Source organism: Ovis canadensis, chromosome 22 (genome assembly GCF_042477335.2).
Source record: "Ovis canadensis isolate MfBH-ARS-UI-01 breed Bighorn chromosome 22, ARS-UI_OviCan_v2, whole genome shotgun sequence".
Taxonomy (NCBI): Eukaryota; Metazoa; Chordata; class Mammalia; order Artiodactyla; family Bovidae; genus Ovis; species Ovis canadensis.
In genome coordinates, this window is record NC_091266.1 from 52,027,013 (window position 1) to 52,045,567 (window position 18,555).

Here is an 18,555-nt window from a genome sequence, read left to right on the forward strand (position 1 = left end):
ATTTAGTTGTTTTTCTAGGGTTTTATATTGTCCCTTCATCTGGGACATAACTCTCTGCGTTTTCATCCTGATTAGCTTTCTGTAATGTGGTTTTTGTTTTAGCTGCTGTGGAATTGTGGTTCTTCGTGGTTCTTCTGTCTCCCTCTGGTGGATGAGGCTAAGAGGCTTCTGTAAGCTTCTTGATGGGAGGGACAGGGTGGAAAAAACTAGGTCTTGATCTAGTGGGCAGCACATTGCTCAGTAAAGCTTTGATCTAATTATCTGCTAATGAGTGGGGTTTTGCTCCCTCCATGTTAGTTGTCTGGCCTGAGGTGACCCAGCCTTGGGGTCTGTGGCCTCTCTGGTAGGGTTAATGCTGACCTCCAAGAGGGTTTATGCCAAGGGGGACCTTCTAGGACTGCTGCTGCCAGTACCCCTGTCCTGTGTTGAGCTGCTGCCAACCCACACTTCCGCAGGAGACCCTCCAACGCTAGCAGGTAGTTTTGGTTCAGTCTCCTGTGCGGTCACTGCTCCCTTCCTGTGGTGTGGGTGTGTGTAGGATTTTTTTGTGCGCTGCAAGACTGGAGTCTCTGTTTCCCCCAGTCTAGTGGAAGTCCTATAATCAAATCCCACTGGCCTTCAAGGTCAGATTCCTTGGGATTTCCCAGTCCCTGTCAGATCCCCAGGCTGGGAAACCTAACATGGGGCTCAGAACCTTCACAACAGTGGGAAAACTTCTTTGGTATTATTGTTCTCCAGTTTGTGGAACACCCACCTGGCAATTTGATTTTATCATGATTGTTCACGTCTTACCGTCTCACTGAGGTTTGTTCTTTGTCTTTAGACATGGGACATCTTTTTTTGGTGTGCTCCAAACCAGGTGGTCTGATATTCCCATCTTTTTAAGAATTTTTCACAGTTTGTTGTGATCCATACAAAGGCTTTAGCATAGTCAATGAAGCAGATGTTTCTTTCTTTTTCTGTGACTCAATGAATGTTGGCAATTTGATCTCTGGTTCCTCTGCCTTTACTAAATCCAGTTTATACATCTGGAAGTTCTCAATTCAGGTACTATTGAAGCCTAGGTTGAAGAATTTTGAGCATTACCTTGATAGCATGCGAAATGAGCACAGTTGTGTGCTGGTTTGAACATTCTTTGGCATTGCCTTTCTTTGGAATTGGAATGAAAACTGACCTTTCCTAGTCCTGTGGCCACTGCTGAGTTTTCCAAATTTGCTGGCATATTGAGTGCAGCACTTAAACAGCATCATCTTTTCAGATTTGAAATAGGTCAGTTGGAATTCCATCACCTCCTCTAGCTTTGTTCGTAACAATGCTTCCTAAGGCCCACTTGATTGTGGACTCCAGGATGTCTGGCTCTAGGTGAGTGATCACACCATCATGGTTTTCTGGGTCATAAAGATCTTTTTTGTACAATTCTTCTGTGTATTCTTGCCACCTCTTCTTAATCTCTTCTGCTTATGTTAGGTCCTTATCATTTCTGTCCTTTATTGTGCCCATCTTTCCATGAAGTATTCCCTTGGTATCTCTTATTTTCTTGAAGAGCTTGCTAGTCTTTCTCATTCTGTTGTTTTCCTCTTTTTTTTTGCATTTTCCACTTAAGATGGCTTTCTTATCTCTCCTTGCTATTCTCTGAAACTCTGCATGCAATTGGGTATATCATTCCCTTTATTCTTTGCCTTTTTCTCCATTTACTATACTTTGGATATATCAGTAAATGTATATCTAAGTAAACAATTTTTAATGGTAGCATAGTTTCCCATTAAATGGCTATGATATATTTTATGTAACTGATTTTCTATTTATAATATTATTAATATCACTGTGATGATACTTTTATACATACATCCTTGTGCACTTGCGTTTTTTTGGGTAAAGTCCTAGAAATCAAATTGGTAGATACAGTTGATCCTTGAACAACATAGGTTTGAACTGCATGGGTACGCTTACGTGAAGATTTCTTTTAAACAGATCCTGCAGTACTGCATGATCTGATTGATTGAATGTGAGGATTAGAACTGTGGTTATGGAGATCTAACTATGAATTATATGGTAGATTTTTTACCATACCAAGGATCAGTCCCCCAACCCTTGTGTTGTCCAAGGGAGGGTCAACTGTATTCATAAGGCTTTTGATAATTTCCAAATTGTCCTCAGAAAAGTTCCAGATTGTATTTCCACAATTTCACTATTTGTACAATAGAAATGATTGATTTTCTTTACAAATGTGTCAACAGTGATGGCTTTTATGGTTTTAATTTGAACATTTTAGGTTACTTATATTTTCATTTGTTAGGATTGTTCATAGTTACTTTGTGTATTGCTTAATAATATCCTTTTTTTTGTCTTTTTCTCACTGAATTCTAGCTTTTTATATGCAATAGATATGAACTCTTTCTTTGTCATTTGTTGCAAATTTTATTATTTGTAACTTTTTAAAATCAAAATTTAGAATCTTGTGTTACTAGAAATTTTAAGCCTTTTGTTTGTTTCTGAAGTTCATTGTTTAAGCAATGTCTTTTTCCAGTACTTTTACAAGTCTTTTTCTTACTCATAAATAAAAATGATTGTCTATTTTTCTTCTGGGTAAATGTCACATGTTTCTCATTGACTGGAAACATCTTTATGATGTAGTTATATATAAAACACCAGCTTGTGTTTTTGTGTGAAACTGTGTATTTGTGTCTGTTCTAATATATGCTGTATAATTCTGTTAATCTATTTGTTTGTCACCAGTATCACATTCACTTAAATTAGCTTTATAATACCTTTGATGCTCTGGAAGAACAATTTCTTTTTTAGAATTTTCCTGATTCTCTTTGTTTGTTTGTTTTACAAAATGAATTTGAGATCGTTTTATCAAGATCCAACAAATGTATTGCAGTTTTAATTAAGATTATACTCAGTTTATATGGGGAGAACTGATATGTTTACAACTATGAATTTTCACATTCACGAATACAGTGTATCTTTCTATTTATTTATACTTTCTTTTATATTCCTCAGTATAGGCTTTTTCATATAGGTCTCAGATGCTTCTTGTTAAGTTTACGTGTAGTTTTATTTATTTTGTTTTTCTGTTATAAATGGGATCTTTTCCTTTTTTTTTCCTACTTGTTGGTAAATAGAAAAAATACTATTACTAGCCTTTTTACTGAACTCTTCATTATTTCTAACAGTGTCTTGGATTTACTAAGTATACAATAATCATATTTACTCAAAAAATGAAAAAGAGAGAGAACTCTGTGCCAGGCTTTTGAATCATCATATCTCTTGCAGAACAAACCTACATAGCAGTGGTCTTATCAGGCATCCTTATAATCTCTAGTGAAAAGAGAAGAGATGAGCCAAGACTTGATTGAAATGAAGGAATGAACCATGAGGAATCTGGAGAAAGGGATTTCTAGGCAGAGAATAGCCAGTTCAAAGGCCTTGAGGAGAGAGTGTGGCTGGATGTATCGGGAATAACAAGGAGACCAGTGTGGCTAGAGAGGAGTGATTGAAGAAGAGACTGGTAGAAGATAAGATTATAGAGGGAATCAGCTCAGTTCAGTCGCTCAGTCGTGTCTGACTCTTTGCAACCCCATGAACTGCAGCATGCCAGGCCTCCCTGTCCATTACGAACTCCTGGAGTTCACCCAAACTCAAGTCCATTGAGTCAGTGATGCCATCCAGCCATCTCATCCTCTGTCATCCCCTTCTCCTCCTGCCCCCAATCCCTCCCAGCATCAGAGTCTTTTCCAATGAGTCAACTCTTCACATGAGGTGGCCAAAGTATTGGAGTTTCAGCTTTAGCGTCAGTCCTTCCAAAGAATACCTAGGACTGATCTCCTTTAGAATGGCCTGGTTGGATCTCCGTGCAGTCCAAGGTCAAAAGCATCAATTCTTTGGCACTCAGCTTTCTTCACAGTCCAACTTTCACATCCATACATGACCACTGGAAGAACCATAGCCTTGACTAGATGGACCTTTGTTGGCAAAATAATGTCTCTGCTTTTGAATATGCTATCTAGGTTGGTCATAACTTTTCTTCCAAGGAGTAAGCATCTTTTAATTTCATAACTGCAATCACCATCTGCAGTGATTTTGGAGCCCCCCAAAATAAAGTCTGACACTGTATCCACTGTTTCCCCATCTATTTGCCATGAAGTGATGGGACCAGATGCCATGATCTTCATTTTCTGAATGTTGAGATTTAAGCCAACTTTTTCACTCTCCTCTTTCACTTTCATCAAAGGCTTTTTAGTTCCTCTTCACTTTCTGCCATAAGGGTGGTGTCATCAGCATATCAGAGGTTATTGATATTTCTCCTGGCACTCTTGATTCCAGCTTGTGCTTCATCCAGCCCAACGTTTCTCATGATGTACTCTGCATGTAAGTTAAATAAGCAGGGTGACAATATACTTGACATACTCCTTTTCCTGTTTCCAAAATCAGATTGATTATATTCTTTGCAGCCAAAGATGGAGAAGCTCTATACAGTCAGCAAAAACAAGACCGGGAGCTGACTGTGGCTCAGATCATGAACTCCTTATTGCCAAATTCAGACTTAAATTGAAGAAAGTAGGGAAAACCACTAGACCATTCAGGTATAACCTAAATCAAATCCCTTATGATTATACAGTGGAAGTGAGAAATAGATTTAAGGGATTAGATCTGATAGATAGAGTGCCTGATGAACTATGGACAGAGGTTCGTGACATTGTACAGGAGATGGGGATCAAGACCATCCCCATGGAAAAGAAATGCAAAAAAGCAAAATGGCTGTCTAGGGAGGCCTTACAAATAGCTGTGAAAAGAAGAGAGGCGAAAAGCAAAGGAGGAAAGGAAAGATATAAGCATTGGAATGCAGAGTTCCAAAGAATAGCAAGAAGAGATAAGAAACTCTTCCTCAGCAATCAATGCAAAGAAATAGAGGAAAACAACAGAATGGGAAAGACTAGAGATCTCTTCAAGAAAATTAGAGATACAAAGGGAGCATTTCATGCAAAGATGGGCTTGATAAAGGACAGAAATGGTATGGACCTAACAGAAGCAGAAGATAATAAGAAGAGGTGGCCAGAATACAGAGAAGAACTGTACAAAAAAGATCTTCATGACCAAGATAATCACGATGGTGTGATCACTCACCTAGAGCTAGACATCCTGGAATGTGAAGTCAGATGGGCCTTAGAAAGCATCACTGTGAACAAAGCTAGTGGAGGTGATGGCATTCCAGTTGAGCTATTTCAAATAGATGCAATAAGGGAGTGTATCATGTAAAGCCTTATGAGCAATTGTAAGGACTAATATTTACTAACACTGAATCTTCTTTGCTTGCCTATATTAGGATTACTGTGTCATAGTGAGTTATTCTTTAATCATTCCATCTGTGGTTAAGAATTGTATTTATAAAAAAAATGTGCTGTGTACTCAGTCGCTTCAGTTGTGTCTAACTCTGCAACCCTATGGACTGTAGCCTACCAGGTTCCTTTGTCCATGGGATTCTGTAGATAAAAATACTGGAATTGGTTGCCGTTTCCTTCTCCTATTAAAAAAACAATAGATCTACTTTTTAAGTTAATATCTGCAACTGATAGAGTATTCATTGATGTACTCTAGTGGGTAAATAGTTAAGTAACTTTTTTCATAGTCAGTACAAACACATTCTTACCCCAGGTACCATCATTATGAATATGGAAGCTTCTACCTAACTTTCATGATGTTTTCTTATGTAATGTCTATTTTACTATTGGGCAGAGCATTTAATCAGCAAAATATCAGATCCTAAAAGTTGAAATTATTTTAAGCAACAGCATCCACAGCAAAGTGTAGATTATACTTTGTGCTTTGTTTCAGTTCAGTTCAGTTCAGTCACTCAGTCGTGTCCAACTCTTTGCGACTCCAGGGATGGCAGCACGCCAGGCCTCCCTGTCCATCACCAACTTCCAGAGTTTTCTCAAACTCATGTCCATTGAGTCAGTGATGCCATCCAACCATCTCATCCTCTGTCATCCTCTTCTCCTCCTACCCTCAATCTTTCCCAGCATCAGTGTCTTTTCAAATGACTCAGCTCTTTGCATCAGGTGGCCAAAGTACTGGAGTTTCAGCCTCAACATCAGTCCTTCCAATGAATACCCAGGACTGATCTCCTTTAGGATGGACTGGTTGGATACCCTTGCTGTCCAACGGACTCTCAAGAGTCTTCTCCAACACCACAGTTCAAAAGCATCAATTCTTTGGTGCTCAGCGTTTCTTTTCAGAGTCCAACTCTCACATCCATACATGACTACTGGAAAAATCATAGCCTTGACTAGATGGACCTTTGTTGGCAAAGTGATGTCTCTGCTTTTGAATGTGCTATCTAGGTTGGTCATAATTTTTCTTCCAATGAGTAAGTGTCTTTTAATTTCATGGCTGCAGTCACCATCTGTAGTGATTCTGGAGCCCAAAAAAATAGTCTCTCATTGTTTCCTCATCTATTTGCCATGAAATGATGGGACCAGATGCCATGATCTTTGTTTTCTGAATGTTGAGCTTTAAGCCAACTTTTTCACCCTCCTCTTTCACTTTCATCAAGAGGCTCTTTAGTTCTTCTTCACTTTCTGCCGTAAGGGTGGTGTTATCTCCATATCTGAGGTTATTGATATTTTTCCCGGCAGTCTTGATTCTAGCTTGTGCTTCCTCCAGCTCAGCGTTTCTCATGATGTACTCTACATATAAGTTAAATAAGCAGGGTGACAATATACAGCCTTGACATACTCCTTTTCCTATTTGGAACCAGTCTGTTGTTCCATGTCCAGTTCTCACTGTTGCTTTGTGACCTACATACAGATTTCTCAATAGACACGTCAGGTGGTCTGGTATTCCCATCTCTTGAAGAATTTTCCAGTTTGTTGTGATCCACACAGTTGAAGGCTTTGGCATAGTCAATAAAGCAGAAGTAGATGTTTTTCTGGAACTCTCTTGCTTTTCCCATGATCCCATGGATGTTGGCAATTTGATCTCTGGTTCCTCTGCCTTTTCTGAGACCAGCTTGAACATCTGAAAGTTCGTGGTTCACGTATTGTTGAAGCCTGACTTGGAGAATTTTGAGCATTACTCAAAATTCTTTATTTACTGGAACCCAAACACTAATTTCACATCCTTGGTCATTCTCAATTTTCAAGTTATTTTGGTGGAAAAATACCTAAGGGTGTCCAAGTGGCAAGAGTAGTGAAGAGTCCCAAATAATGCCTATGCTGAAAACTGACCTAGCTGACCAGATAAGTCAACTCATTGGGAAAGCTACAAGCTCTATTGACAGCTCAAATATCCCAGGAGAAATAAGACAGGGGAAGAAATAAGCAAAATCTTTATTGCTGAAAAAGAGTGTTGGCATTGTTAGAAATTAAAATTTTTCAAAACAGTAATATTTTCTGACAAAGCTTGGCTGTTTGATTCTAGAATATAATTTTACAGCTACACACAGATATTTTCATTTCATTTGTAGTCAGAGAAAGGAACAAGATGAGAAAGAGAAATTTGAACCTTCCACCCCTTTGTTTTTATTGTTTGTAGCCCCTTGAGATCCCTGGGTAATGTAGCAGATATAGCCAGTAGTTTCTTTTTGTAAGTAACTCTTTGTTTGTTTGTTTCTTTGCTTTTATCATGGATGTCCAGGCTACTATGAGTATAAGATAGTGCCTCAATTCAAACCTGACCCAGAGATAAGTTCAAAATATCTTTTTAAATTACAGTTTTGCATCTCTTTTAGTATCTTTCCAATTCTGATTTCTACCCATACTTTTGGAACAAAAGATAGATGAGAGAAATCTCTAATGATGATTTATTCTGTGAAATGACCTCATCTTGTGACCCTATCAGTATCTTCAGGGTTATATTTGGAATATTATATAGAGGTAGATATGGTTTTAAAAAGTCAGAATGTGAAAAATAATTTAAGAAATGAGTTTTGATAACAGGAAGAACAAAGGGAACAGTGAGAAACAATGCCACAAATAGGTGGTCTTGAAAAGCTTTTTTAGTAGTAAAATTAATAACTTATACTTGGTAGATGGAACTGGATGGATCCTAAAGCATTTGACCCCTTAGTTACGATAAAATATAAGGCCTGATAACATTAGACCCCATATAGTTCCCACAGCCATAACTTATTGCCGCCCTCAGCTTGTGAGTCAGCATATCATAGGCATCTGTTCTTTCTTAACCTTCCTAACTTGAGCTTCTCCAAAGTCCTGCTTCTTTCTTCTATTGCTCTCTTTTCCCTACTTGCCAATTCTATTATGCATTAAATGTTTTCATCACAGATCCTAAGTAAATTTAAAAATTAATGTTACTATAATCTTTCTGTAGTAATTGATTCTCTGGGACTTTTTAGGTCTTGATTAAAAGAGGAAAATGTATGAGAAGATAGAGTGTAAAACAGAAAGTAAGAATGAAGAGTACACCAATAATGAGTTAAAGCAAAGAAGTAAAAAGACCTCAAAGTGGATAATTTACATAGAATTTTAGGGAAGAGAAAATTTTCAGCTGTACCTTTCTTACAGATCTTTTAAATAGTTGTCTAATTTTCATTTGGTATATTTAGATTTCATTTTTTTCAGGTTATGGTAAAACATTCCAATTAAATGACAGTATGTCTAATATCTTTCTTTAATTATTATTTTCCCTGTTAAGAAAGAAGATGAGTTCAGTGATAATTTTAGGTCTTAGTGATAGCTGTAATAGCACACCTTAATTTCTGAGCCCTTAACATAAGGCTTTTCTGAATCTGAGTAATAAATTTGTTTGTCTTACTTTAAACTTCCTTAGTTTAATTAGTAATATTTTCTCCATTTTTGGTTTTCATTGCAGATTTGACTACAGATAGTGGTAGAAGCAGAATCAGAATTTAGGAATTTTGATTCTGAAAGGCATATTACGTAAAATGCCTAATTGGATTAACCCAAGATTAATCCAGCCTGATGTTTGGTCTCAAAGCATTTTTGTTAGCATTGATGGTTCTTGTTCATAATTGCAACTCTGAGAGTTAAGAGTATACTGCAAGCAACCTTTTCTCAATGAGTTCTGATAGACCTAGTATTTGGTAATTTTTCTGTCTCTTATCCTGTATACTTTCAACTTATACTGTTGTCAGAGACTGAAGTCCTGTTTTAGTTCCAAAAGTATCTTTATGTTACTGTGAAATAGTTCTAGTATTTCCATAATAGGACAATGGTTTAGAAGCAGTAAAGTCAGAAGAACTGAATTTTAGTCCTGGGTTTCCCCCTAATTAATTATATAACTTTTATTAAGGTATTAACGTCTTTGGAACTCATTTTACTCTCATTTATATAATATATATTAAATAGCTTAGAAGTATTTTCTTATTTGAAATAAATGTCATAGAATTCATGATCATAGCTTTGCTCACCATTGTTACCAGTTTGTAAATGATTTTATAGATCAAGACATATGTTTTCTAATTTCTGTCTTCTCAGACAGTAAAATTCTGTCCCATTCACCCCTCCCCCAATTTTGAAAGTATTTTCTGAATCGCTTTGGTCATGTAAGTTGCACCTTTCTAATCTTTCTTTATTGATGATAGAGTTGATGAAATCAGCACTAAGTGCTGAAGGTATGGGCAGATGTGCTATGATATTATATAAATGTAAGATCATATTTTCTGTTTTATTTCAGCTGCTTTTTTTAATGCCAGTATTTGTAGGGCTTTTTAGCCATATCATTTCAAAATGTCTTTTAGGCCAGCCCTTTGGGTCTGGACCAGACTATTCCTAAGCTCTTTACTATTCAATATCTTCTGGGACAGAGATTTCACAACCTGTCTCTCACCTTGAAGAAGCTCTTATAGCTAACATAAATCTTGCTTTTTGCAATTTAAGTTCAGATTTATTTCCTTTTTCTTTTCTCTTTGCAAATGGGAACAGACCCAAACTTGAAGCGATGCTTTCTTATGAGGGCCAGTACTGAATGTAGTGGAAGGATTGTTTCCAGTCTGGCATCATTTTTAGCTTTTACATATTAAAGCTTCCTGACTTTCATTTCAATATTCGTGGTCTCAAGAGATGCTATTCTTTATAGCCCAAATGAAATAACAGTTACATATCTAATATTAATGTTTATTATATCTTTTGCTAGTTAGACCCAAATGAGGTACTAAAATAAAAAATGAGTTCTCAAAACCCATTTGAGAACTTTAACAGATTTGTGTTTTATTGGGTATAACTATAGTCATGGGAGTGGATTTTTGCCTGTGGTTTGTAGATTTGATCTCATTATTTTATTAGTCATATTGTATACATGATTTCTCCATCATATTTTCTAGTAATAAGACTAAAAACTTGTTCTTTAAAACAAGCTGTCTTGAAGCACATTTCAGTGTGTGTCATCAAAAAGCTTTAGTACCTAAGCTACCAAATGTACTAGATATCAGGAAAAAGCAAATGCATTCTCTGCCCTTCATGTGCCTATAGTTTTATTAGAGGAAGATATTATAAAAATTATAAAGCACTTATAAAATAATTTAAAATAGAGCATGTAAAGTAAGATGTTAAATGTGAATTTTATTTTTCATTTTAAAGGTTGATATAAAAATTTTTATACTATATAGATCTATTCTATTAACTAAGATACCCTGAAATGTCTAATTGTTTCATTCTGATTCTTTTTTTTTTTTTTCGCTTTAAAGGTTCAGCAGTTTTCTGAAAAAGCCTTCCTCTTACAGCTTTTGAAAACGCATGAAAATGCCTTAGAAAGACAGTGCAATGAAATTACAAGCCAAAGGAATATGCTTCTCCAAACCTTTGTACGTCTCCAGCAACTTGGAAAAGTTTATTTTACTAATTGTATCAAAAATTTGTGTAAAAATATGCTTTAGATATATGTTTAGAAAAATCCTCCATACACATATTGGCAGGTAGTCCTCTTGAGATATGGAAAATTATTAAGTGCTATTTTAAACCAATTGGTAGAGTAATACAGTTTGAAAGAATTAAATTGTCAGGATGCACTATAGAAATTATTTGCTATTGTAATAAGCATAAAAGAAACATTGAAACTGAGTTGAATTGCTCAGGCTTCAAGATCTTGGTTTTAATGCTTTTGAAAGGCACAGAGATTTAGACTTCCGGCAAATTAATGGATGTGGGTGCAAAGATAAATTTTGTTTATTTTTAAAATCATAAATCATAGCAAACAGACTCAGTAGCTTTAAATGACAAGAACAGCTTAGGAATATAATCTATAACTAATTGACTTTTTGAAAAAATACATTTTAAACTGTTAAAAATATATATCCAGAGTCAGAATCAACCACCAAATGGTTACGAATGGCATGGCAAGTTTCCAGCTGTAGCTCTTAATTAGTTATGTTTCTTGGGAAAAAATTGGAAAACACAGTAATGTTTAGGTTCTACCATTGTCAAAAAGTTTAGGTTCTAGCATTGTTTAAAGTTTCTGGAAATTCTTATTTCTTTCTACTTCATATTGACATTTTATGAAATTTAAACTGTTATTTAGAACTGTATTTGAAATGACCATGTAATTTTACCTTGTCTACATTTTAAAAGATTTTCTTGGAATTTACACTCAAAGGACAGTAATTCCTTTGAGTGTAGATCTGCATTTTCAACTTTGGTCATTTAATTCTTTTACCATCCAGTTGCAATGTAATTCCTTTGAGTATACATTTTCAACTTTGATCATTTAGTTATTTTACCACCAATTTTGCAATGACAAAATGGCGTATATGCCTGTAAGTTTAATACACAAACAGACACATACATAATGATGAGTGGTAAAATTTCTACCTCAATAATTCTCCTAAAATATTAAGGATAAATCTTTCACATGAAAATAGTTGGTTGTTATCATGTAATAACCTCAGTTTTTAAATTAATATTGCTGGAGGAATATAACATTTTAGTACCAGGAATATAATTTTCTGTGTTATTCTCAGTATTTCCAAATGATTAAATTTTAATCATTAAAGAAGAATATTGTTGCAATTAACACCTATATTTGGTCCTTTGTTTCCATTTTTCAGGAGGCTACAAAAAGAAGAGCTACAGAGGAGGAAGAAAAATTTATTAAGGAAATTACAGACTTCAATAATGAATATGAATTAACAAAGAAACGAGAGCTTTCGATAAAAGAAAATGTCGAGATTCAAATATCTGACTTAGAAAACCAGGCAAACATTCTTAAAATGGGTATGAAAACATAGTGCCACCTCATTTATCTGGCATTAATGAAGATAACTTATTTTGACTTAATGAATTTTCCAGAAACTTTACATTTTTATAAGTAAATTGGGTTATTGCATTGCTATTCTTTTACTTTTATCTTAATTGTATGTCTCTTTTACTGTGAGCTGTCTCAAGCTCTTTAGAAGTAGGTGTGATACGATCATTGGTCTTTTATTTAATAACCAAATTCTGTTTACTGTCTGTTATATATTAGGCACCCTTCTAGGTCCTGGAGGTATAAAACTAAAATGTAAGGGGATGAAATATATAGGCAGATATTTATAGTACATTGTGATAGAAACTATATAGGTGATATTGTTGCTGTGATCTTTGTTCTACCATCAATACAGTTTAGGAAACACTGTTAAACAATGAGGTAGGGAGAATTCCATTTCAGAAACATTAGTATGCAGGTAATAGCAGTCTGTAATAAGATCCTGAACTAAAGAAATTATCGAAGAGAGGCTAGTGGTGAAGAATCCATCTGTCAATGCAAGAGACAGGGGTTTGATCGCTGGCCAGGGAAAATCCCATATGCAGTAGAGCAGCTAAGCCCTTGTTCTGCAGCTGTTGAGCCCAACAACTACTGAACTACCTCAACTACTGAAGCCCACATGACCTAGAGCTTGTACTGTGCAGAAAGAGAAGCCACCACAATGAGAAACCTGCCCACAGCCACTAAGAGTAGCACCCGCTCACTGTAACTAGAGAAAACTCAGTATAGCCATAAATAAATAAAATTATTAAAAAAATAGAAGTTACCAAAGAGAGGAGAAGACAAAGAGATTTTTAGGAAGAATGACAGATATTTCACTGACTAAACAGATATAAAGAAAGTCAAGCATGAACCACAGTTTTCACACTTCAGAGATTGGGTAGAATGTGGTACCAAGAGGAAGAGCAGAGATGGAGGTGAACTATAGCCTTTTCTGGACAAAAAATTAAGTTTTGTTAATTTTTTATGTTTTTAGTTAGAGGTGTCTATGGGATAAACAGGTAGAAGTGCCCAAGTAGCAGGTTGAAATTGGTTGTGAAACTGATACAAAAGATCAAGCTAGAACATTAGGTGTGGGATTTCGGACAAGTTGCTAACATAATTCAAAGGGAACATGTAGAGGGAACATAGAGGGGTAGCAAAGACCAAAGGCAGAAAATGGAAAAGCATAGCATTTAAGGAAAGGAAGAGAATAATGAGACAGAGATGTTGAAGAGGGCAAGAGAACCAGCAGAGAGTAATATGTGATTTGGGACAAGATGTTTAAGTTTTATTTGCTTCAGTTTCTTCATCTATGAAGATGGAGGATAATGATAATGACCTTAACAAGATTGTTGTAAGTACTCATGAAATAATATTTAATTACATAGAATGCTACCTGGATAATAATTAAACCCTTAAAATATAAGGATTATACTTTTTAATTAGCTTAATTTCATAGATGAAGGAAATGAGGCTCTCAGAGATAAGTTGCTTTGGGTAGAGAGTGTAGGACAGAGGTTCTTCAGGCATACATATAAGCATACATCTTATAGGCAAACATCTGGGACGTTCATATATATATATATTCATATATATATATATAAATGATCAGGAAGGAGCACAATACAAAAACTAGAACTAGAATAAATGTATTAAAAACTGTTTTTAGATATTAAGGACAAGAAACTGTCCAAGGCTATGATTCCTAAGAGAAGGAAAACACATGAGGCATGATTACCTAAGCTTATACCTGGTTACAGTTTTTTGACAACAGGAGTGAGAGAGGGAACGTAAACAAAACACAGTGGCATGAATGAGTCGAGGATACAAAGACTGGAGTTCAGGGAGGCTGAGTTAGTTGAAATTTTCAGGACAACGTACTGAGAGGAAAGAACTGCACAGACAAAACCTCCAGAAATCTTCATAGAGGTTGCTTTGAGTCTTTGGCTATATATTATTCTTTGCATACATAGGGGAAAGTCCTCTAGACTGAATAAAGAAAAACTGCTGGGGAATCATAAGGTCAACAATTCTGTGAGCTCACACAGGACTGAGAGACATTCATGTTCCATCCTTTAAGAATAGAAAGAGCTCATTAAACAGAAGAATCCTGCCTTAATAGTAGGATTCAATTAGCCTTCGACCTAAGGCTACTCTGGATACACTCTAAATCTTAAAAGCACGGTTTGAACCTAATTATGTTACCTAACTGCATGCTAAATAAGCAGGTATCAACATGCTTGAGGGGAAGAGAGCAAAATTCAAACATCAACAAAATAGTAAACAAAATGTCTGGTATCCAACCAAAAATCACTGTATCTGTGAAAAAGAAATTGTATCTCATACCAAAAAGGAAATTAGGTCAATAGAAACATCTCCAGAAATCACAGAGATAATGAAATTCACAGAGAAAGACTTTTAAAATTGATATTATAAAAATATTCAGGACCATGAGTATAATAGAGATAAATAAAAGATATAAAATAGTAAAAAATTCAGAAAATCATTTGGCAAGATCCAACACCCTTTCATGATAAACACAGTCAATAACGTAGACATAAAAGGGACCATTCTCAACCTGATGAAGAGTATCTTTGAAAAACCATGGTGAATCTTATTTATGATGAAGGAATGAGAATTTCTCATCTAAAATCAGGAAAAGATGAAGATATTCATCCACTCCTAGTATTTGTATCCAGCATTTTACTAGAGATTTTAGCCTGGGCAATCAGGCAAGAAAAAGAAATACGAGACATCTAGATTGAAAATGAAGTAGTAAAACTATCTCTATTTGAACATAGCATGATCTTGTGTATGGAAATCCTAAGGAATCCATAGGAGAACTATTTGAGCTAATAAACAAGTTCAGCAAGGTGGCAGGTTATTAGATCAATATATACAAGCCAAATGGACAATTTGAAAATTAACATTCAGTTTGCAATCAAAAAAGAGTAAAACACATTTAACAAAAGTTTAAGACTTGTATACAAAAACCACAAAAAACATTGTTGAAAGAAGTTAAAGGAGACCTAAATAAATGGAAAGTCATCTCAAGCTGATGGATTGAAATATCGAATATTGTTAAGCAGTACTCCCAAAAGTATATTGACCCTACATTGCTTACATTTTTACTACACAAGAAAGAGTTAATCATTCTTGACAGACATAAGGCAAAGCCAAAAATAGTTAAAATGTGTTTTTTTTGCATATTTATTTCTAGAAATGAAGTCAATGGAACATGATAGTGACCTGTTAAATGAACTTCAGAGACAAAAGAGTGAATTAATACAAGAATTATTTACTTTGCAGAGAAAGCTTAAAGGTATTACATATATGAGTCTTTGCTGATGAATATAGTTATATATCTATCATTTGTTGTTCAGTTGCTAAGTTGTTGTGTCCGACTCTTTGTGACTCCATGGACTGTGGCACACTAGGCCCTCCTACCCTTCACCGTCTCCTGGAGTCCGCTCAATTCATGTTCTTTGAGCCAGTGATGCTATCTATCTATCTCATCCTCTGCTGCCCCCTTCTGCTTTTGCCTTCAGTCTTTCCTAGCATCAAGGTCTTTTCCAGTGAGTCAGTTCATATCAGGTGGCCAAAGTATTAAAGTTTCATCTTCAGCATCAGTCATTCCAGTGAATATTCAGGGTTGATTTCATTTAGGATTGACTGGTTTGATCTTGCAGTCCAAGGGGCTCACAAGAGTCTTCTCTATTATAGGTTAATATTATTCTTTCAAAATGTATTTACTCATTGAGATATAGGTGATGTAAAAAGGGGATTTTTTTTGATGTGAAAAAGGAATAGGTAAAGCACTAAATTGATGTGTTGAATCTGGTATTTTTAATTTCATAAATTTTAAGATCTTTTTTTGTGCCTTTAAATGCTACATTAAAGTAGAAAAATAAAAATCATTAGTACATGTATTTTACACAAAACACCGAAATTTAGAGCATTGTTCTTATGAATGAAGAAAGATAACCTTTATATTTAATTTTTTAAAGAGTATAAGAATTGTCTTAATTGTTTAGGTTTTGAAGATAAAAAAAATGGAGCCATTTGTACTACTAAATATCTAGAGGCAGAAAAAATAAAAATCAATGAAAAACCTCAAAATGATGCTGAATGCTTAAGGTAAGAATTGCCTATTATACTTTGATATAAATCTGGTAATTTTTAAAGTTGTCAAGTAGATTTCAACATAAAGCCAAATGCATAATTATTTCAAGATCATTCTGAAATATGTTAATAAGCAAATGCGTTACTGGTTAAAAACACATAAGTTTTAAATTGTATCAGGTTGATAATACTGAAATCAGTCTTATCGTTTCCTATTCCTCAAGAACTCTTGAGTTATTCACATCCTAAAAGATAAAATGTAGAATCATTTCCACAACTCTTTTTTCTATTATCCCTAAGTTTTTGGAGTGAAATGACTGAAATTATCTTTTTTGGTCCTTCTAGATTTCAGGGGGAAAAAAATTACAGTCTACTTTACTTAAAATCTGTGCTTCTGGTTTTGTACCTAAAGATTTGAAAATATATTTTCTTTATGGAATATTTAGATGTTTTCTGTGTAGTTAGATAATGAAAGAATGGCTGAGGTCTGAAATGACATAGTTATATACCAAAGGAGTACATCTCCCCCAGTTTATTAATTTCATTGTTATTTCTTAATAATTCAGTGTTAACATTTGCTGGCTTAATTTTAAAGAGCTTCCTATACTTTCTAGGTTTCATGTAAGAAACAGAAACCTCATTACTGAATCTATGAAGAGGCAAATGAAGCCTTCTTTCACATAAATCATATAGGAAATATGTCCACTAGAGCTGAACAAATGCTTCATATTAGCAGTGTATTGCCTTAGGCCATAATTTTAGTAGATTGTGAGAAAATATTTGCAATTTAATTTTATGTTAAGTTTTATAAGCATGAAATATCAATCTCTTGGGTGATATGTTTGATATAGAATGAGTTTCTGTAATGACAGTCTGCTCATTGATTTTTTTTACACTTTTAAAAATGGTCATGCCCACTGGTATCATCATAGTTCATAGTGAAAGGCTTCCAGTATGAACTCCAGTTTTGTGGGTTTATCCGTCAGTCATAAAAGTTTTCCCTGGTTTAAAATTAAACACTCAAAGTCTATTAAGAGGGCCTTCTCCTTCAGAGATGGTGACAGGAAATTTGGGTAGAAAGAAACACCAGTTAATATGCCTAGTCCATTCTTTGCATTTTAGCAGTTACTGAATGAAATGCCAGTATTTATCAGTTCCCACTTTAAATTCTTTAAAATGTGTAGCTTAGTTTCCCTTCTGGTATGTTCCATAAAAATGATTTCAAGTATGAAGAGCAGAGTCAAAGTACTAAGTATAGAGATTTTGAAAAAGAGCGCCATCAGTCTTATAAATAGCAAAATAACAAGGAGCTAATACTGGTAGCAAGAAATGATATGACATTTATTGAACATCATTAAGACCAATATTAAGTAGATTTTACCCCTAAATTTTAGAATAGAATCTTTTTCATTTCTGTGTTCAAATGTATACTGAATTCTATAGTAATGACCTTCATCTTAAATTTTCTGATTTAACTGCTATCGGTATAGATACTGTTTTTGTAACAGGGTTTCTCAGACTTGGCACTGTTGAGATTTTGGGCCAGGATGTTCTGTTGTGGGAGAGCTGTCCCATGCAGTATAAGATGTTTATTAGCATTCCTGGTCTCTACCAACTAGATGCCAGTAGCACTACTCACCCCCAGTTGTTACAAACCAAAAATGTCTCCAGATATTACCGAATGTCCCCTGGGCAGAGACAGGTGGGCGCAATTGTCCCCAGTTCAGAATCAGTCTTCTTTTTAAGGTTTTTATCATTGTACTTCTAATTTTATTAAACTTTAGGCAGTAAGAAAGCAATTGCAAAAAATTAATACTTCATTTCTATGAGCTTATTGTTTCTGCTTTTTAGAATTAGAAAAATTTTGATACCTATTTTATTGTCTACATTATTGAAATTCTTTTATAATGATTATAAAGTTTAAGTTTTTTAAAGTTAATCTGCCACGTTCAGGTTGTTTATTGGACTTAATGCCATTCATTAATGAAGAGAACCAGAACTTTATATTCATAATATTTTAATGATCTCTGCTTTAGTTAATCTTTCACTATTTATAAATTGTATTTGTTTATTTAAAAGATTCTGTTGTGAAGAGTATGGGATCATTAATTAACACGTTAACGCAACTAACTTACAGAATATTGCTATGCTTAACACCTAAACTAGAGGTTGGGTTAATTTCTAAGAAGCATTCCTGAGAACTTTATAACTGATCAAGCTAGTGTTTTT

At 34.8% G+C, this 18,555-nt stretch overlaps 1 protein-coding gene across 1 annotated transcript in view; it reads left to right on the forward strand.

Annotated features, from left to right (window-relative positions):
• The window catches only part of CCDC172 (coiled-coil domain containing 172), a 36,705-nt gene extending 20,360 nt beyond the window's left edge, over nucleotides 1–16,345 (forward strand). The window contains exons 3-6 of the mRNA XM_069568046.1: nucleotides 10,670–10,786; nucleotides 12,026–12,191; nucleotides 15,425–15,526; nucleotides 16,239–16,345. Coding sequence (XP_069424147.1) covers nucleotides 10,670–10,786; nucleotides 12,026–12,191; nucleotides 15,425–15,526; nucleotides 16,239–16,345 — 492 coding nt within the window. The remainder of the gene's footprint in view (nucleotides 1–10,669; nucleotides 10,787–12,025; nucleotides 12,192–15,424; nucleotides 15,527–16,238) is intronic.
• The last annotated feature ends 2,210 nt before the right edge of the window (nucleotides 16,346–18,555 follow it).